We start from the raw sequence: 21,570 nt of genomic DNA, 5'->3' as shown, positions 1-21,570 counted from the left end.
AGGTCATCAAAGCCGGTGGCTCTGGCCACCGCTCTCTCCACGCAGGGCCTGCCGGGCGGTGTAAATGCATGCCACTCTCACGTATCATGCACTGCAAACTTGAGACAATCTACAGGTCAGCTGTAGCCATTTTTGGAGCAGCGTGGATGTCTGGAAGGGCCTGCCAACTGAGAGCCATCACCATGGCAAGGACTCCCTTTCTCACCCAGCTGTGGACTATATTGCATCTGACATGATGAGCATCTCTGGAATCTACCTTTCAAATTTTCGGCAAACCATTTTCTCACTGTCCTTCACAAAGTTGACATTTTCGGCAGCATGATAGGAAAGATGTCATGTCGGCTGCTTTTCAAGTTGTTGTCACAGTGGTTAGCACCAGTTCTGTCATCTTTGCTTTCCTCACAATCCCCCATCTTGAGCCATGTCACAAATAATAATACTTCCAATGTTTTTGTCAAATTTCAAATACTATAACCCAGCTGCACATCTTTGGATTTACTAGTTATGTTAATCTTTGTTGCTCATCTTCCCAGAAGCTGAAGCATTAGGAACTCATTAATTAGTGACAAATGCAGGATATACATAGAACTGGAAAAACACTACCCAAAGCTTTGCACTTAATTTATTAGCTTGATAATTTTGAAACCTAATTAAATATTCAAGTCAAATCTACTTCGAAAATGTAATCTTTTTGAGGGAACATATTTATTTTCCCTTTTGCAGGAACAAAAAGGGTACATAGCTTAGCATCACTATAATTTAAGATTCACTTCTGTGCTCTTGACAATTCCAGTACATCGCTGATGGGGCTGAAAAAAATTCCCCAGGAGAAGCTCAAGTCGCACCAGCTCGTTCTGATGCTTATCGGCAATTTTGTTTTCAGCAAAAGTCTCCAGCTCAACTTTGATATTTGCTATTCGATCTCATGGACAGAAGCACCGACGACTCCAGTGAGCAGCATTTCTGCAGCAAGGCTAGCTAAAAGGCAGCTGGAGGAAACGGATGTTCTCAAATGCAATCCACAACCACATCGTTACTACACTGAAGCAGTGATGGGGAATGAGAGGAGAGCAAAAGGGTGAAAAAAAGTTCTGTGTGTACAGGGTATATATGGAGGCACAAGGGACAAAATAGGTTTGGGTCTATGAATTCAGGTCAACAAAACAATATAAATGTCTCCGTCTGTGCAGAGATACCATTTCATCCCATTCTCTATAGCTCCTGCTCATGGACACTTGAGGTGTATGGCAGAAGTTGTGGGCAGAGAGGGAAGCAGAAGGGCAAAAAAGGCATGAAAAATAAATAAGGAAAATTTTAACTGTAAGTAAACAAGTTTCAGATCACTCCTCCTGCTGCAGATTTGCTATGTTGGCTCTAAACCTGTAAATTCTCACTGTAAATCTTTCACATGGAAAGTTTTAGATATTTCTTTCCTAATCCCCCCTTGTTTTTAAGGTTTAAGCCACAAAAACAACAACATCAACAAAGCAGGTGGTGAAATTAGAAAAAAATGGTTGCAATTTATACAGAAAAAATGATAGTCCTTGTTTAGCTTAGATGGTTTGTGCAAATTCTGGGATTAATTATAAATTATAATTAGGTCCTGTGATCCTAAGGCCACTGCTTTATTCTACAAGCCCCGCCTCCCCCCTGCCCTTTTCTAATTATACCCAGTGCCCCCAGGGCTAGTTATGCTGCTAAAACAAATATATCAAAATGATTTTTTAACAAAGACTAATATATGAAGCTATAGCATGCATTTGTATGCAATTATAAATACAGAGTATAGCTCCAGTGGGTTAATCTCTTTGACATAAGCCTGTATGAAATACCATGGCGGCTTATAACTGAAAAGACGTATCATCTTTTACACCTTTTATGTTTAACTTGTCTACGCTTTTTTTTTTACTGGGGAAAATATTGCTTACACGTAGCAAACAGATCTTTGCACGCACTGTGAGCCCTGGCATACAGAGCCAAGGGAAAAAAAAACAATGTCAAAAACTGATGCAAATAATTTGATTTTTTAAGTAACAACTCAAATACAAAACACGTGCTGCCTTCAGCTCCCTTGCTGGTTGCCAGGTGCAGCACATATGAGCTATACAGTAAACATCGATGATTAGTGCCTTGGACGGCATGTGTCAGGGTAGGCTTTCAAAGGAGCCCTCGCAGGAAGACTCGGCTGCGCGAAGCCCCACCGGTTGCACGGGGACTGCTCCGGGGATGTGGGCAGGACCACAGCTGCCTGCCTGCTGCTCCTCATCTCCCCCAGCAAAGCTGGCCTGAAAGAGCCCACCTGTTTAGACCCCTCGAAAAAAGCTTATTCAGCAAACATTGATTTTCCCCCAGCTCCCCTTTCTTCTGGGAATTCACGCCGTGCCTGAGATGCCGGTTGAAAGCCCTTTGTTCAGCCCAGCCCTCCGCCCGCTCGAGACGCTGCAGAGCATGGGAGCCATTTCATCCTCCCAACTCCTGCCTTTATTTTGCCTGGGCTCTCCTCCACAGCCAGCGCCGAGCCAAGTCACAGCTCATCGCTTCTCCTCTGCGATCTACCCCCGACGTACCGCGGCTGAACCGGATGGTTTCTGAGCACTGCCATCCTACTCCCATTGTCACGAATCACGTCAGCCGGCCGCACGGAGCTGGTTGTCTGCTGGTGGCTGGCAACCCACCTCCCTTCAGCACGGACAACGGATCCTATCCGACAGACAGCCGTAGCGCACGCCGTGTTGCCGTGGCCTTGTCGCGACACGGTGCCGGCACCTAATGAAAGGTTACGGCTTTATGCCACGTCAGATTTTAACCTGCCTTACTGCAGCCAGGGCTACGCATCTGAACGAGACGTGGGAACTAAACACAAGGAACTAGGGGAAGCATACGAAGACACTGTGATAAAGTGTTCATATATTTACTCCTTCTTTTAAGGGACCAAAAATGTCCCGTTTTGTTTCTTTAACTAGCTGTACAGAAATCTTGCCTTCATGTGAAACAGCCAGATATGCATCAGAATACAATGGAAAAAATTACAAATATATTACGCAGGCTTTTGAATTCCTTGAGGTCTATGACAATAACATCATTTCTGCTGGCTTACAGATGTAAAAAACTAATGAAAGCTAATGCTAATGTTAGCTAAGGAAAGAGCTACTTCTTGAAAGCAAGTCTGATGTAAAATACAGCTTAGAGAGGAAAGAGCAAGTCACTGATATACCAAATTAACTGAGAGACATGTAATTGCTTGGACCTTGGGTAAATAGTCATCTAACAACTTGCAGAGAATGGTGCTGTTCAGTTGTTACTAGACTGGAGGGGATTCAGTCTGGCATCCTGATTTTGATAAGCTCAAGGTCTGCTAATACTTAGCATGCACACATTCAGTATTTTAGTCTTATTTTTAAAAGTTTGGGATTAGCAAGCATAGAAAGAGTCTTTTTTTGTTTAAAAGTTTAAAAATAAAGTTATTGTATGTCTAAATCCCAAAAAGACACATGTAAAACCAAGGTCACTCCTGAAAGCCGTTCCTTCGAAAGGGGCAGGAACCCCTGCTCGAGGTTTAGGTGCTAACTCTGGGCCTGGGAAAGCCGAGCTCAACTTTCCGCTCCGCAACGCCTCTCCCATGCACAGAGAGGGAAGCAGCGAGGCTCCTCTAACGCATCACTTCTCTGCGTGTCAAGCGACGCCAGCGGTACTGTCATAGCCCTCCAACGTGAGGACAGTGACAAAGGTGGAAACAGACGGCAGGGAAAGACCTGGGCGATCATGTAAAACCTTTCACAATTTTACCCTAAATCACAATGTCCTCTTAAAACCATTCCTGCTTCTTGCCTCATTGCTTTTTGGAGGGCTGTTGATAAAGGAAAGCGACAGCCTCGATACTATGGTGGTGGTACCGAACACAGACACCAATAAACACACAGCGTGTTTGTCGGATGCTGGAATAACACTATGCATTTCTTACCCGTCACATAGGTAAACAGATCAGAAATCACAACAGCTTTCACAATGGCAGGACTTTACCAAAAGGCATCCAGTGATACCTGGTGGGCAAAACCCTGTTATCAACTCGCTAGTGACCACAGCAGTGAAAAAGCCTCGAGTTCCTCAGTCTGGGTGAAGAGCCAGAACCTGGGCAGCAGAGGAGCATGCGGGTATTCAGCAACCTTGGCGGGTCCCTGCCTTCCGGACAGCCTGCGTGTTACGTATTCAGGTATCTGCAGGAGGTGAAACTTAGGACAAGGAATTTAACTCCATTTTTACTTGGAAAAGGATGAACTTAACTGAAAAATTACGGGGACTATCATGCAAATAGCAGTGATTTACAGCCTTCTTTTGGAGAGATTATGTCAGGCTTTCAGGGGTCTGAATAAGCTACATGAGCCCAAGGGAGCGGGGAAGAACAAACCCTGATATATAAAGCAACAGGTCTCCAAAACATCCCCAAAATCCCGTTTTGACCATTTCACCTGCTGCGGCCGCAGGGTCTGTTCCTACATTTCCACCAGCAGCCATCCCGCTCCCATCCGGCTGTGGTGCGGCAGCCGTGCCACCGAGGCGGGAGCCGGACAGGCGAGGAGGCATGGTCCCTGCGCTGACGCCTGTCATCCTGTCAGCCTTGACCTTCAGGCTGTCCTCAGCATCCGCACCGCAGCCTGCCTGCACTTCCCCGCTGACTGCGAGCGACTGTTGTCTCGCTGCCTGACCTTACGCAAACACGATACAAACAGACAGCCCACCTCAGCTCCATCACTGTCTGCTGCTAATACAGGCGATCGATAGCCACATGAAATTATCTCCCTGCTCGACCTTCCTTACTGGGTGGCATATTCTGACTGACAGCCAGCCTTATTCTGGAGAAAGCTAAACCACCCGCTTGGGTTTTCTTACTGTCTAAAAGTGAAGGAACTTCCTTTTATAAAGAAAATCGACACTTTCTCAGATTCGACAGAAAAAGAAGCCTTTGTTAGACAGAAAAATGTCTCATAACTTGAATCTTTCCCAGACCACTGTGCATAGCAATAACGACGCAATGCACGCCCCAAGGCTGCTCCAAGATGCTCCACCGGACGCTGCGCCAGCTCCAGGGCAGGCGTGCTCCCACCTCGACAAATTTTACCCGGAAAGTTTTCTGCTCTGCCATGAGCTATAGGTTTCCCGGGGAGAGCATGGCCAGCCCTAAGGCAACGAGCAACGTATGGTCGTGGCAGGTGGGAGGAAGGGATGTAGCTAAAGAGAACCCGGCTTTACACACGTCGCAACAGCCAGCAAGGACTGCACGGGGAAGTATTGGCTTTCCGCCTCTCTCTGCCAGCCAGCTCGCAAATGCATGATGCATGTGGCCTAAACAGCTTTCTGAAAAGAAATCTTGACTCTTCCGCTCAGATATTCAGATTCTGATAGTAGACACAAAGATACGGAGTCACATTTTCTCTCAGACCCCTGCAGTCCTTTTCTGTGACCTCCTGACAGCAGAGGCCAGAATCCGCACCCCGCAGTCTCGGTACCAAACTCCGCTGGCTCCCGGGCGTTACGCAGAGCCTGCCCCGGGTGAGAAAGCACAACGCAGCCTTGCAGCTCCCGTCATCCCCCGGCAACAGAGACATGGCAGCGGCCAAGAAGGAATATGAACCTTCAGCCTTTCGATGTGAAGTCAACCATCAGCTAAAGACAGCTAAGTCATAGCAAAACATCTCATTTCTTTCTTGGAATATTTTAAACAAACAACTTGGATAGCCTGGCCGTGGCCGAGTTGCCCCTTTGGCAGCACCCAGAGGTCCCGGGCACGGCGCAGCAGCCACACGCCGCCCCGAGCAGATGTACAGGCACAGGACTGGGGTCTACACACCACATGGGTTTTAAAGCAAGACATTTTCCTGAGCCCACAACTGTCCAGCCCCATGGGGAGGGGATGGTGGGGTGTCACCATGGCCAGTACCGTCAGTTACCTCCTGCCATTGACCCCAATGAAATGGAGGCTCCAGCTCTGGCTATGCTGGACCCTGTGAAGACACACATGGGGTAGCCATGACCTGCATCCAACCTCCTCTCCATTATGGGCCAAACAGGCTTTGAGCCAGGTCTCGTCCCCACAACAGCCTCCTGCTGGCATGAGCCCTGCCTGTGGAAGAGGGGCGATGGGGGCAGCCAGTGTCCCCCGCCCAGTCTCAACCCCTACATGTCTCAACCCTACATGTCAGCAGCCTCCTACACAGACGCCTAAAAAACTCAAGGCCCTGACCCCCTATGGGACTTGGGTGCCCAAATGCCATCCAACTCCCAGGAGAGCATAGAACCCACATGCCGGTGCTGCAGCGGGTCTCCCCGTGCCGCGGGGACCCAAACTGCCCGGTGTGCTCAGTGAGCGAGGAGCCTGGTGTCCCTACAACACACTCCTGTGCACTGCATGCTTTCGCTTACCTTTTTGGCTCTGGATTCGGCTGGGATTTGGAATCTTTCCTTTTTTTGGACTCCTTTTTGGAATCCTTTTTTGTCTCCGCTTCAGCGGCAGGGGCATGAGACACTTTGCCCCCCTCGCCTTCTGCACTTGGCTGTGACCCACCAAGTAATTCTGCCATGTGTTGGCTTTGGGGAGTGATTGAAACACGGGGGGCAAGGCCAGCAGCAAAAGTGAAAGAAACAAGAAGAAAGCATGAAAAACCTCAAAATAAAACAAAAGGAAACTGAAATGAAAGGAAACAACTGAAATCAAATAACAATTGGCAAAGAAGGTACAAACAAGCAAAGAAAGTCAGAACTAAAAAAGAAACTAAGGAAGCAAAAACTCGGTTTCCATGACAAGATGTATGAAAGTAAGTGCAGAAGCAAGCGGCAGCCTCGCAAAGTGAAACCTGGGCAATGCGTGTCGTAATTTGGGATGGTATTTACCAGAGGATTTATGAAAACACATAATTATTTTATAACATTCCTTTCTTCAGCAGCATATGCAGGTTAGAGAGCGGTATCTCAAAGCGTATAATGCAACTTAGCAAGAAAAAAGCAGAAAAAGAATCTGCAATAGATGCTACAGCTGTCAACAAAATAAACAGCGAAGGAAAAAGCTCAGCTCCAGTTCCTCCCACCAAAGACCGGCTACATTTGAGAGAAAGGAATGGACTACTTCTGAAATTGGAATCGTTTTGCAACAGAGCAAGGTAAAATTTTCAGTTATGTCTAAGCAATTTTCGAACTGATGTCACGCGGACTTTAAACGGGTGCCCGAGGGCTTAAAGCCCTTCTGAAGACTGAAGTTCGACGCTGCTGAAAATTTCACTGCTGCAACTTGTCAGATCCTCTGGCACAGCAATTAAATCAGCACAGTGTATCGTTTACTTCTATTTATTCAACCTGTGACAGTCACACATACTTCAACTCTATTTTGTCCAGAGCTGCATCAAGCAGGTGCCTGGGTAAGAAAGTTAAAATCCCTCATTTCTGGATCCTCTACGTGCATTTTTATTGCTTACATTAAACAAGCAACGAAACAAACAAACAAACCGACTATGCCACTAGAAGCGCTGCTGCCAAACATCCACTGTGAAAACAAATTGGGGACTGTTGTGCATTATCCAAGGAAACCTATATTTGACAAAGTCATCCCTTGCCGGCAGGGAGCTGCTAGCCAAGAAGAATTCCTTACCTGTTGCCATGAACATGTGATGCACAAAAGGCAAAGCTGTAGTGAAGTAAGGTGGGGTCAATCATAGCTCCGTTTTCTGCGCGCTCTAGCAAATCTCTGAGGTAGCAGAGATGTCTGTGACAGCCTCTCACTCCATTACGTGCACAATACTCATCTAGCACAAAGACCTGGCCAGGACTAAACCAGCCCTGTTTAGAAATAAAGAGACTTGATTTTAAATATAAGTTATTAAATACAAAAGCTATCAGATTTGGAGGTGCAGTGGTCAACTGTTCTAATAAAAGAAATACAAACCCAAGGCTACGTTAAGGAAAAAGGAAAGAGGTCACTCTTAAACAATACAGTCTGTATATCATCACCCAAAAACAGCACTCAGTGCAACTGTTAATAAAAACATATTATGCTACCATTAAAGGGAAACGACCTTTAAAATGCTGAAAAGCTAGGCCAGCTCATGTCAGTGCCTAGCAAAAAAAAGAAAAAAAAGACAAAAAAGACTTACACCTTTAAGAGATGACCAAGATTTGGTTACTTGAACAGTGTGAAACAGTAATCGCATTTTAGGGATGGGATTGTACATTTGGCCAGGAGCAAGAAGACTGGTCTGGGGGAGAGGATGGAGGATTACACTGAATAATGACTCCTCTTGCATCTGGCAGGTAGGAACATCCTGCACACAGAGGAAGGCAGCTCTGCAGTATCAGAAAGGGACGTTTCCCGTTGTCTTTATTGCGTACTGCTGGTGACGCGCTCTGCCATTGCCCATCTCCGCGGCATCGAAGCAAAAGGAAGCTCTGCTCACGACCAGGTTTTCTTTACACATCCAGAAACCTCAGACTATTTCTGTCAGTCCTGAGGGCCTGGTGACACACGGCTTGTGGTGCAGTGTCCGCGCTCCCGAGGAGGACGCCCTTCCCCGCGAGGTGAACATCGCGGGACAGCTGAATCGGAGCGCGCCTCTGCCTTTGGGAAAGGCGCTAGCGAGAACAAGAATATTCTCGTAGATTGCTTTTCAAAATGCTGCAAAACCGTCAATATTTACATGGAAATTTGGGTGCTAAACAATTGCTAAGACGCAGCTCTGGAATGCATCAAGCTGCAAAATCTTTCATCGTTTAATTGAAAAGTTCCTGCAGCGGGCGGGAGAGTAGTTGAGGCAGAGCACTGCCCCTATAGGCAACTTCTTTGCCACCCCATCTGTTACCCCAAATGCTACATCTTAGAAACAACACTGCTGTGAAAGATTAAAATATATTTTCTACCACTCAGATGACACCAAATCTTTTCTAGATGCCAAAATAGCTGCTTTGAAAAGAGTTGAAGAAATATCAATTAAGAGCTCAAAGACATAGAGAAGGATTTGCTCATCCTTATTGGGCCAACTCCAAAACAGATTGAGAAAAGAATTAAAATAATGAGGGGAAAATGATAGATACAGGGAGTAGCTACAGTGCTGGGATCACTAGAAGTGCACATTTCAAAATGAAGCCACAGAACAATGCAGATGGGATGGCACTCTGGAAGGCTATTTTTTTGGGAGGGGTATATTTGCCTTCATTGCTTTTAATGGTATTTCTGTTTGCTTTTTGGTTGGTGGTATTATGCTTGATTCTGGATTTCTTTGTGTTGCCTGTTTGTTACATCCTTGGGCCATCTCTTCACCTTGCCTTCTTCACACAAGTCTTTGGTGATCAGGCATGGTAAAAATATAGAAATACCATGACTGTTCTGCGATAGAAAGATGCATGCATTTGATTACTGGGGTAGAAATGTGGTTGAAATTGTTATATTCACCTAATACATACAAAGGACTCAGTCCTCCCTGTGGGGTGAAATCTTGGCCCTACTGACATCAATGGGAAGGCTGGCACTAATTTCACTGGAGCTGGTATCAAGCCGAGAGTTTGGGATGAAGGAAACAGGAGGCTGGACGCAGTGATCCAGCGCAGGCCACATTACTCCCCTGCACCGGGCTCTGAGAAGTGCTGGTCCTCAGGAGGACAGAAGGAATGGGGGCAACCACTCAAGATCACTGCCATGGCTCAGAGGGGAAGCCTGAGCAGAGGGTCAGAGGGTCAGTGATGGACCTCATATCATGATACCTCATGAGAGCACGGGCAAACAGACTACGGGTGGCAAGATCCATTGCCCAGGAGGACCAGGCGGTCTCCTTTTGCACAGCAGAGGTATGAAATAAAAATCCTGCTGCTGAATGGGCCCCCAAAGGAGCAGTAAATGCTGCTCCCCATAGCCCCAGAAAAAATCTAAGGTTTGATGAAAGGCGGTATTCAGGCAAATGCCCCATATCTTCAGGCAGATCCTGGCTCTTGATTAAGATTTGCCTGGTGCAACCAGATGACAACTAGCCAGTCTGGCAAACGCAGCTGATAATGGTAATATACCAGGTGTCTCATCCCAACGCAGCTAGGTTTAGCTCAGTTTGGTCTTCCAGATGGTCTTCAAGGGCATGAGGAAGCCTAGAGGGGACATTGGGGGAAGGCCATAGAGCACAGGGAGCTCAAGTGACTGTGTTCAACAAGTTGAACGGCATCGAGAAGGGGACATGTGTCCCAGGCACCAGCAGGGAGTCAATGGGAGCTTTGAAGCTGCGTAAAGAAAGGCTTGGTCAGGGCTGGTGAATCACTGGCAACTTTTCTAATGGTAAATGCAGCTTTTGAGAAAACAAGGGCTTTTGAAGGAAAATTTTCACTTTCCAGTAGCTGAATTTTCTCACCTACCATAGGTAAAACAAAAGAATTTCATTTTTGTAGCCTGCTTCATGGACCTTTTAATCTGACTACTTCACACCATCTCAGCTAAGCTGGACACTCTGGAAGATCACCTTTCCTCAGTACACGCTGTGCTGTACTAAGCACACGTGAATCCCACAAGTGCTGACACATGATGGGAAATACAGCTCCGGCAAGGACTCAGCCGCATGAGCTGGACGCCGGCAGTAGATTGGGAAGTCTTGGAAAGAGTTGAAGTGCAGTTTCAGAAGTCATGTCCAGGCAGAAAGCAATGAAGACCCACACACTCGTGGGGTCCATACCAAGCTGGAAGAGCGGCATACTCTTCCCAAAAGTCCAGGAGGAGCTGTGAATGTGACTGTGCTATCAGTTTGTGGACGATGGGCAGGAGCCCTCAGCAAGTGATGCAGACAACGCTCTTCCTCTTCCCCAGCATAGTTCTCTCTGCCAGCAAACATCACTTCTGCTATAGCTGAGATTAGTCAGCCAGCCTGTTTGTTTTCATAGGGATGCCTGGCTCAGCCAGTGAGTGGGCTCGCAATGTTGTTTAACCTGGTTCCATGGAAAGGAGGCAATGCTGAATTATCCTTTGTGTCAGGGTAAGACACTGTGCCTGGTAAGTCTTCCCTGGCACCTCCATGTCCACGTTTGTAAACAAGGAGAGGTGTGACGAGGCAAAACTCTGCGCGACCTTGCATGGAAACGTCCTGTAGGGAGAATGACAATTGCCCAGGAGCACACAGGGCAGACAGAACAGGCTTACCACAGGCTCACAGCTCCTCCAGGCAAGCCAGCGCAGTGGTACCACCAACATCCCAAAGACTTAGCAAGAGCAATGGGACCTCTTTGCAGTTGAACTCAAATTTTGAGGTCAGTCTGTTTTTTTACGCCATGAACAGGACAAAACCATAGTAAAATAAGTAAAGAAGCATAGGAAGTCCAAGCGTAGGCAAACACATTATTATCTTCTTTGTAACACTCTGCAACGGCTGATTTGAAAGAAGGTGGTTAATTGATGATGCTTCGCTCCAAAGAGGCACGGGTCTTGGTGCCGAGGGGAGCTCCACTGCTCCGGTAGCATCTAGCAAGGGCCTAAACACCTCAATAACAAGCTGAAGTGTGGCTGGTGGGTTTCTTGAAGAGAAACATTGTTAATCATGTTCAGTGATGGCTTCGCACCTCTCCATGAACGTAATTCAACGGCCACAGCTCTCTCACCAGGCCCGAGACTGCACAGAGACAAACCAGCTGCAAGCCAACCTGTCAGACATGCATGGATGGGGATGGTCTTCCTAGGGTGAGCCATGCGTGGGGAGCAGAAGCTGCATGCCAAATTCACTGCCTGCTGGAGCAAAGACCTTGATGGCACTGGTGAGAAACCTGCTGCAGGTCTGACAATGCTCCCACCAAGCCTGTATGTACCACTTGGGTACCTGCACACTGCAGCCTTCCCCCACCCCATCCTTACCTCGGGGGACATCCACGACCGTTCCTCCTAGCCCTGCCTCTCATCAGGAAGGTGACAACTCCCTACTGCTAATGGCATTTACCAGAACTTAGCCTTTCTGAGATCAGCTCTTGCGTGAGGTGCAAGGGGCAGAGCAGGTGAGAGGAGCACCATGGTGGAGGGGGACGTGGAGGACAGGATTTGAGACTGAGCGCCTTACTGCCAACTGCTCAGTTGTGTTCCCAGGTTGCTGCTTTTAATGGGAAGGCACTCAAGAGCCTCAGCTCTAGGGACTGCACAGCTGGCAAAAGGTGAAGGCTATCGGCACAGGGTTGTCCTTCTGCTGAAGGCACAGACCCCAGCGTGGAGGTTTCTGTGCAGCACGAGGAGGGTGGCAGGTCAGGATCTGTCCCGTGCCATATTCAGGACAGGACGGGCATTTCAGGCCCCTCTAGAAAGACTTCATCCTCTTGTTTTCTCAAAAGCGAAAAGCCTCTCCATTTTACCCACTGAAACCGCTTAAAAATTAATTGTTCAAGTTGTATTGTTAAAGGTTATTTGTCATTTAAATCCTCACAATACCCAAGAGCCCCCAAGCACTGCAACCCAGCCAAAGGCTACAAGCTGTGGTGGAGCATCTCAGTGCCACTGTCCTACAGACCCTGTTACACAGCAGTGGGCTGAGAGCTGCAACCCGTGCTCATGAGAATAATCAGGATGGGCATGCGACTACATGAGTGTGGACAGACGGCAGCATCACTGCAGGTATCCCCCTATTCCCATCTGTTACCTGCCTGGGATCCCTGCTCATAAAGAGACACAAAGCTGGGACACAGTTATTCCTGGTGGGACTCCATTGACATGGGAGGTGGTACCAGAACATTATTTTTCCCCTGTTCTTTCATCCAGAAGACTCTGGAAGGCAGTGTGGGAGGCTGCAAAACACTGCACTCTACTTCACATCCCCACACTGCTCTTTGTCTTTGCAGGAAGAAACATTTTAAGCATTGCAAACAGAAATGGTAAAGACAGTGCAACTGGAGAAGAACAGCAGTTATCTCACTGCAGGTAGCCTCTCAAAAGAAAACACCCCTGGGCCAAATTCAAACCTGGTGTAAACAGAAGTCAATCTTCCAGCGACAGGGGGATTAGCCCCCACTTGCACTAGCTTTGACTTTGCTGCTTGATGTTTATATCACTAGAGACCAAAGAATATACTTGCCAGACAAGAATAGGAATCATTAAGTCTGTGGTCCAAAGTGAGGCGCTGAACCATCTCAAAGAGTGAAGCGTGGTCAAAGTTACAGGGATTGGAAGAGATAAATTCATCCATGCCATGCTTTTGAGCTCTATCTGCATCTGTTCATTTATACATATAGAGAAAGACACCATTTAGAGAGATATAAGACATTTTAGTTGACAAATACAACAGAAAAAAATATACAGTATGAAGCATGAAAGCAAAATATCTCCTCTTCCCTACATTCCATTAACTTTTCTCTTTGCAGGCTATACAGTACACTTTTCACCTCCCATTGTCAACTTGCATCAGTTGTGGACTATCTTATTGCATTTAGGCAAAAGATTTTAGAATTAACATCTTGTCAACTGCTCATTATACTGCATTTATTCTGTACTTAAAACCAGAGCACAAACCCAAGAACTTACTTACTTACTCTGTATCTTACGATATGCTATGAGTTAACAGAATTTTGGCTCACATAAGTAAATTAGCTCCTATTTAGTTAGTTGTGGTTAATTATAATAGATTCTGCCATTCTAAGGAAGTTACAGCTGTAGCATTTTTCTCTACATTTACTAAGTTTTCTAGGTATCAAACCAGTTATGTTGTTCTTTATCCAAACGCCAATGCTTGTCTCCCCACGGCAATTTCTTTCCTAATGGCAACTTCAAATGCTACCTCACCGAAATAAAAAGATGCTCTTTTAAGCATCACTAAGAAGTTAAATTGACATGTAGTTTGTTGTCACCGAGGCAGTAACCCGATAGTGCGGCAGAGCTGCCAGTCATCCCGACGGAGGGGCTGAATTTCCCCTGCCTGGATTACGAGCTGCCGTTTTTGGGTGAATTAACAGCCTCAGCGTATTCACACTTCTCTGCTTTGGGTGACGTTTACAGGCACTAACTCCTAGGGGCTAATTAATTAATCTCAACGTGGTTAACTAAAAATACACCGAATTCAGCAGTGGAAATGAAGTCGCCAAGCCGGCCTGGGTGCGGCCAGCCGGGACCCCGCTGGGAGTAGGCTTTGTTCTACCAGCGGCCGGGGGATTAAAGGACACCTTTCACTCGGTTTTGTCTGTGCTCAGCTTCCTACTGTATGGGTTCTTGCCAAATCCCCGACAAAGAGAATAGGGTCTAAATCCTTCCTCTGTTTATAGCCTCCTGGGGGAACTGGGTGGCCTTGAAACAATGTGGCTGAAAGGACACAAAAATGCAGTTTTCCGCAATAGTAGTATATGGTAACTGTATTTGTTTTAAAACAAAATGCCCCTTTACCAGCAGAAACAAAAATCCTTAATTTAAAAAAAATAAAAAATAAAAAAAGAGCTTTAAGTGATAATGAGACAGTGTTCTTTTATATATGTTTTACTACTTAATATTAAGCTGTGAAGGAATGCATGTCTTCCTAAATACCTTGTTCATGTCTGTGCTCTCAGATATTACTGACCATTGGAAGCAATCTTTACATTTTCTGTACAGTCTGTCATTAGTCATATACAAACTATATAAATAACATCACCCACTGGAAAGAAATCAGACAAATTAAAACATGTAACATTTCAATTAGCTGCTAGGAATACTTAATTCAGCAGTAGCTGGCAATTTTCCTCATTAAAGCTCTGCTGAATAAACACTGATCTTTTTTTCCTACAGCTGGTTAATTTTTGAGGGTCTGCTCCCCAGTTCTGCTCCATGCACCAGCTCCTGCTGCCTCCCGTGCCTCCCTGTCCGCTCCCAAATCCGCCCCTCTGCCGGCGGCTCCCTCCATTCAGCGCGGGGACAGAAGAAGCCGCCGCCGGTGCCGAGCGATGTGGCAAGGCAAGGGCTGGCTCGGGGGACAGGGACAACCTCCCTGAGGAGCGCATCACCTCCACGGCACCTCTCCGGCATCCGTGGGCGTGGGATGCGAAGCCCACCCAGCCCTGGGGCTCACGGCACGGGCTGGCTCCTGTCTGTTTTGGCAGCTTTCTGCCCCATCGTCTTTGTCCCTCCGGGCCAAGATGGATTTGAGCGAGTTCACTCCCAAAGGGTTTGTCTATGCTGTTTTTGATTCCATCCCTAGCGCCCGCAAAATATTTTAACAGATATTATCAGACTATTTTTAATAGCTTGCTGCTCTGCCCGGTTCCTGAGTTGACTGCAAGCTGACTAATTGGCTGGAGGCCTTCATTTGCCAGCTTTGCTCAGAGATTTTATTCCTTTTCAATTAGGAGCCCTCATACACTGTCAATCCTCCTGCCCAGCCGACGAGGCTCCGAGAGCTGAGTAAATCAACTGGAAATGTGAAGAGTCCTCTAGCCCTTTAGCTGGTGAACTTTTCTGAGCAGATGTGCTAGAAAACGTGAATGTTTTTTACTCCAAGCTGATAAGCTTTTCCCCACTTCATGTTTTCTGAACGAGGTGGGCACCCAGCACATCTTTGGCTGGTGTGAACCAGCCGAGGCTCTGCTGGTTACAACGGAGCTGAGGGTCAGTCCTGGGCTTTTTAAGATCTCCCTGCTCACGGCAGGGGCACAGACAGTTCCTTGCCAGGCGTGAGAACAGAGCGCTTAAACGGCCTTCCCGACCGTCCATGATCAGGAGCAATTTTACTTTCATTAATCATTTTGAAGCCACCCCTTACTGAGCATCCCGTTGGGTGCCTGCTCGAAAACCCATTTGCCCCAAATGTCCCCATCTCAGAACAAGCTCTTGAAGAGAGAGGCATCAGCCATGGCACTACATGAGCTTGAGTGATCAAAAAAGTATGAGCCGCAGGACTTCTGCTCGGTCGGTGGTTTAAAATGTGGTTTTCCGCCCAGCGCCGCGGTTCTTGCACGGTCAAACCGTTTTGCATCGGCAGAGCTGAGGGGCTGGGTACATCACCCATCCAGGGGCTAAAGCCGGCGTGGTTTGAACGGGAGATGTCTTCGGAGAATGGCAGTAGACGCATGTATTCCTCTTAAATGTAGTATCTATCTGCTCTGGGCCAGATGCTTGAAATTCTTAAGAATAACTAGGAGCAGGTTAAAAAGGACAACTACTCTAGACTTACCTTCCCTTAATTAATTGTTGGAAAATAAACACGCCATGCAACTTGCAATTTATTTTTGCATTTTGATTTTTCCAATGGACTCGCTTTTAAGAATGAAATTTAGGAGTCAAATTACACCAAAAGCATTGAACTTCCTAGGCAATACAAAAAGAAAACGATAGATCTCAATATATTGTTCTTCTACTCCAGACAGCTGATCTGTGATTTAAAATAATGCTGACATCTGCATATTAAGTAAGTCTTATATATAACCTATCCTCTTTCAAAATGGCTTGTGCAGTTTGAATGAGATTTTCAACAAAGTACAAAATCGGAATGGCTAATATTCACAACCAAACTGTACAGCTAATTTGCAAGTACTTTAAATTAATTGTTTCAGTCAAATACGGTTGCTTTTTTGACCCTGCTCTGTTATTCTAGCTAAAAAGAAAGGAGAAACCAAAGAAAGAAAGTTATATGATGCTCCAGTAATTTACAATCCCTTCCCAAGGTGCCGTGCCAAGCTCGCGGGCGCTTCTTTGTTCGGGGCCCCAGCCAAAATGCTGCTGCAGGCCCACAAAAGTTATCTTACATATTTAGACAAGCTGCACACAACTGCAGCTGAAAGGGTTTTGATGGTGGTCTCGGGAGGGAGGCTGCCAGCGGAGGTAAACCGGCAGCACAGGCTCCACGAACCTTTCTTCTGGAAAGCTGCAGGCTCTGGCCTTTTATATTACTCTTGGTCACCTACGTTATGGTCTTTTTAAAATACTGCCAGATTTATTTTGTTCATTTTTATCTGGTTAGCGTTTTATACTGACTCCATTAACTAGCCCCGTCAGGCACACACTCCCTGTAAGTGTTGGAAATCAGTCTTAAAAATCTGCCAGTGTCAGGAACACAAAAGATTTCAACAACCACAACAGCAACAATAATCACAAAAACCAAAGAACTAGCCCACCATTTGGTCCTCTGAGGGCTGTGTTTCTCTTTATCTAATTGTTATTTAAAAAGGAAGAGACAAAACAGTCAAATCTCTCTTCTTTTTTAAAAATGTATTTCCCTGCCCTCTGCATTTCTTTTGCTCCAGCAATAATTTTGGCAGATTTTGCTCTGAGAGTGGTGAAGTTAATAGCGGGGGACAAGCTCCATAAAAGAATTCTTGTTATAAAAGGCTTTAGGTAGCCATTTTATTGTAAGAATTTCTTACTCCAGATTTATTTCTTGTCGTTAATGAGTGACTTTGCTTTAGTACCAAAGGCAACTGAACATCCAGTAAATTTTATGACACGTTTGCTTATTAAAAAAAAAACAAAACACAAAACCAACAAACAAAAAAACCCAAACAACTGTAAATTAAAAGGTGACTTTGTATCTTACTCATCTGGAAAATGTGTGCTTGTCATATCTGCTTGACATTACAAGAATGAAGATGTGGTTTGGACAGTAACAAACAATGACACTAGTCAACCTCATCAGGAGACATGAAATAAAGGAATGACAATGATTGATGGCAGCTATTCATTTACAGATATTTCTAGAAAACTCTTCGCCGGCCCGGCTGGGCAAAGCGGGCGAAGTTTTCCAGCCTGCGCGGCGCTCGCCGGCAACGCACCGGTCCCCTCCTGCTCGCGCCGGTTACGCGGAGCTAACGCAGACGCTCGGGCTGCGGCTCGGTAGAGAAATACCCAGGGGAAGCGCCTAGAAACCTCGTTTTGTTCGGCCGTGTGGAGCGAGAGGCTGTACTAGCAACTACCGGTGCTCCGGGAGCCGGGGGGAGACCACACCGGGACTGAAAATGCCAGGCTGTCGTTCGTGAGCGAGCGGCTGGCAGTGCCGGCTGGTGACTTACCGAGTCCCCTCCGCGCCGTGCGCTACGGCGTCGCCACCTCTGAAAAGTGATGCGTGTGCCTGCGCGCGTCCGGGGCTCTGCAAACCTCCTCCCCGCTACGCGCTGCGGCCGCTGCAGCTGAACTCGCCCCTCAGCTGGGTATCTAAGAGCTCTACTCTTCTTCTTCGTACTATTCCACGTTAGAAGATAGCTTTAAATTTAATCAGCTGTTTATTCCTGTGTTTTATGGCTTTTCCCCTGCTGCAAACAAATTCTCTTCTGCTCGAGTTACAATTTTAATAAACGATTACGAACGTTCCTGTAAATCACCAGACACACTAGGAACTGAATTGAAATCTAAGTTATCTAATGTTTGGTAGTTAAATGAATAAGAATTTGTAGTATGCACTTACATAATTCCTTATGTGGCAAGTTAAAAACACAGTTTTAGAACAGCTATTTATAATATAAAACGTTGTTTCACAGCATTTTTATAACTATTTAAAAATATTTTGAATTGGATGACTGCGGAAACCTGTGAATTTGTCTTTTGTGTGTTAGAGTCCCATGCTTCTTAAAGCACGTAGAAGTGATTTACAGGCTAGTTTTAAATTCATGCAAGTTATATGAGAACTGAATTAACATTTTAATTCTGCATTCCTGCAATGAAGCATCTGCAAGTTGACAATACAGAAGACACAGCAGCGTTCTCATGATATCTCTAACTATCTAAAAAAAAATAAAGCAATTAAAGCACAAAACTAATAATCTAATAGGATAGCAATGCATTGTAGTGCAAATACATGTAATGTTGCCAAACCCAAGTTCATTCATTCATTCATTCACTCTTTCTTTCTTTCTTTCAAAGCGGCAAAAATCTGTATTTCCATCAAATTAAAGTTTTTTTTTTTTTTGCAGCAAAGTCTGATAAGAATCCTCTTTGGAAATCCAAACATTTCGAAAACAAAAAAGAGAAAGAAAAAAGAAAGTGTCTGCTGAGAAGGAATTCTGCCTGCTACCCGGGGGTATATTTATACACACACGCACATACTCACACACAGAAATAAAAGGAAGAAAAAAGAAACAAAAGGAGGAAGAAGAAAAAAAAGAGTCTCGTTTGATGGCCAGGAGGGATGACACCGCCTGTTCCTTCTCATAATTGCATTCAGATACTCTGGATACATATTTGCCAGCTCTCATGACCCACGGATGCTGTTCCCTCCTAAGGAAAGCAGGCACGCACCAGGTATTAGAGAAGCAGCTTTTAACACCAATAAAGGATTTGTACCGAGTGGATTTAAGACTAAACAGCGACTAAGGAGAAGCTCTTTCACCGCACGAGTTTGTGCTTTTATCTTTTTCAAAGTAGGTATTCCAGTGGGAAAGGGTAAAATAATAATTCCCCTGGATTATTCTTTGGGAAGCATTGCTTCGATCGGTGACTGAGACCCACGCGAAAACATTAACTCACGATCATTTGGGGGAACAGCAGCACACCTCTTGACTATTGTATTTAAGTCGGAGTGGGTCAGCATCTCCAAACCTGGGGTGGCCCAGAGAGCTGCTGTTGCTCCCGAAATCATCCCCTACCGAGTTTACGGGAGAGGGAGCTATCAAACCTCGATGACTCAGGCTTGTTTTCACAAGGCATGTGCAATGGGGTTTTTGGGGGGCTCCTGTGCAGTCCTGCACCTTGTCTAGGTCTCTTGGGGTCTCCTGCCCTACCTTTCTACGCTTTGAGGCGTCCACGGTTAGCCCCACATGCTGGTGCGCCGCACCAAGCTAATCATCGGCACGGAGAGAAAGGATATTGTCAGAGTGCAAAATGATCTGTTTTCAGGCAGGAAGCAGTCAACTAGATGTAAATTCCATGAAACAAAAGAAGGTATTATTTGCAGTTTTATTGTGATGTTAATTAATATTTACATCTTGGAATGAAAAATAGAAATGTTAATGATTGGCTTTACTAAGAGGATCACTTGATGCCAATGTGAAAGCCAGGGAGAGAAGGCAATTATGCAAACATCACATGCATCCTAATTTCAGTATGGAAACTTACATTTCAAACCTCAATTCAGGAAAATAACATGGAAAGTTTGTACTACAAAATCTAAACATGAGAAAGATTTAAGAGAAAAAAAAGCACATTGCATATGTCAGATAATCTAGTCTGATTATCTGAGCTGTGCTAGCTACAGGGAAGCACTTACCCTTGAGTCCAGCTAGAAGTTAGCAGGGTAAGAAGGAACAAACCAGAATAACATAAAGACTAGCAACAAGGCTCAGGAAAGCAGACAGGAGCCCTAACCTAGCAGCTAAATACTTGGGTTCAAGCAAAGAATGAAAAAGAAACTTAAAGAAAATCAAACCAACCAAAAAACCAAAAACTTACAGCTGAAAATTTCTTAAGCAGCTCAATAAACCTCACTACTTATTATGGGGGAACAAATCATTACAAATTCTTGAAACAACCAACTCTTTGTATATGGTGTGATTAACAGTCATTAAATATAAACAGACATTAAAAAATAAAATATAACCACAAGTGATACGTAAAACAAGTACAGACCAATCTTTCGTGTTAAAAAGAAAAGGGTTTAAAAAAAAAAAGAACATTCAGCATGTTTGGGAATTTTGTTGGATGTATCACTAACACAGAATGAAACAAAGATTGGTGCTTTCAGACAAGTGACCACTTTTATGAAGCTTAAATATTGCCAAAAGGTGTAATATGTATTGGCAGCATTATTGACTATAATACTGTGCATGATTTCAACAGTAAACAAGAACAGTTTTGGGTTTTTTCTTTTATAATGCGAACATTGGAGAAAAGCACAGCTTTGCGTGAATGGAGTTTTTCTTTCAAATTGTAGCAAATAAAAAAAGCAAAACCCTTCACTCTAACAGGTTTTGTTCACCCACATAAAAAGAATTGTAGAGTCATACAAAAATTAATGAATAGCAGGATCTATTTTTTTTCAGTACGTAAATTGCAAATAAAATAAACTCCACCCTGTTTCGGAGCTGTCTGTTCACTGCCGAGTCAAGTGCTGCTATCGAACTGCCGATGAGAATTTGAGTGGTGCTCGAAGTTTGTATTTACTAAGTCAAAAGAGGTGGGAACCAAATGAATTCACTATTTCTCCCAAGTTTCCCCAAAAGCAAAATATGTTCTTCTCAAGTTTCTGTTTGACAGACAGCTCCATCACAGGAGCAGAGGGCTGGATTTTCTCTGCACGTGCATGCATGCGCATGTGCCATCTCGGACTGCTACGACATGAAAGCTATAACAACAGTTACTCATCAAATGGCTTAACCTCATTCACCATAGCCTCTAATAAGCACAAAAAAATGACAAGTATAAAGATAAATGTACGAGAATAAAATGTCTTGCAAAAGTCCTTACCTTTCTGCAGGGGGAAAAAAAAAACCCAAAAAACCCAAGCCAAAAAAACCCAATAACAAACCAAGACCCTTTTAAAAATGCAATACTTGATATGTTTGAATTTCAAGACTGAAGGAGCCGAGATATGTATTTGTGCATTGAAGGCTCCCGACAAGCCATCATGTGTGGCATGCATGACTCACTTCTGCTTCGGATTATTTAACTGCTGCGTCCAATGACTTTTGCAATGAGCATTGCCACGT

General features: G+C 45.2%; 1 protein-coding gene across 8 annotated transcripts in view; it reads right to left on the bottom strand.

Moving 5' to 3' along the window:
• Positions 1 to 21,570, bottom strand: part of CADPS (calcium dependent secretion activator) — a gene marked incomplete at its 3' end in the record, with an annotated part of 218,948 nt that overhangs the window by 73,308 nt on the left and 124,070 nt on the right. For 7 of the 8 annotated variants that reach the window (XM_082004650.1, XM_082004652.1, XM_082004653.1 and 4 more), the window contains exons 12-13: positions 13,056 to 13,192; positions 7,637 to 7,824 (exon numbers count right to left, since the gene is read on the bottom strand). In XM_082004650.1, the coding sequence (XP_081860776.1) occupies positions 7,637 to 7,824; positions 13,056 to 13,192 (325 nt within the window). The remainder of the gene's footprint in view (positions 1 to 7,636; positions 7,825 to 13,055; positions 13,193 to 21,570) is intronic. The other variant, XM_082004657.1, reaches the window with a different exon arrangement.

Source organism: Phaethon aethereus, assembly GCF_964289735.1.
Source record: "Phaethon aethereus genome assembly, chromosome: 11".
Taxonomy (NCBI): Eukaryota; Metazoa; Chordata; class Aves; order Phaethontiformes; family Phaethontidae; genus Phaethon; species Phaethon aethereus.
Note: the sequence above shows the minus strand (reverse complement) of the source record. Positions and strands in the feature narration are given on the sequence as shown.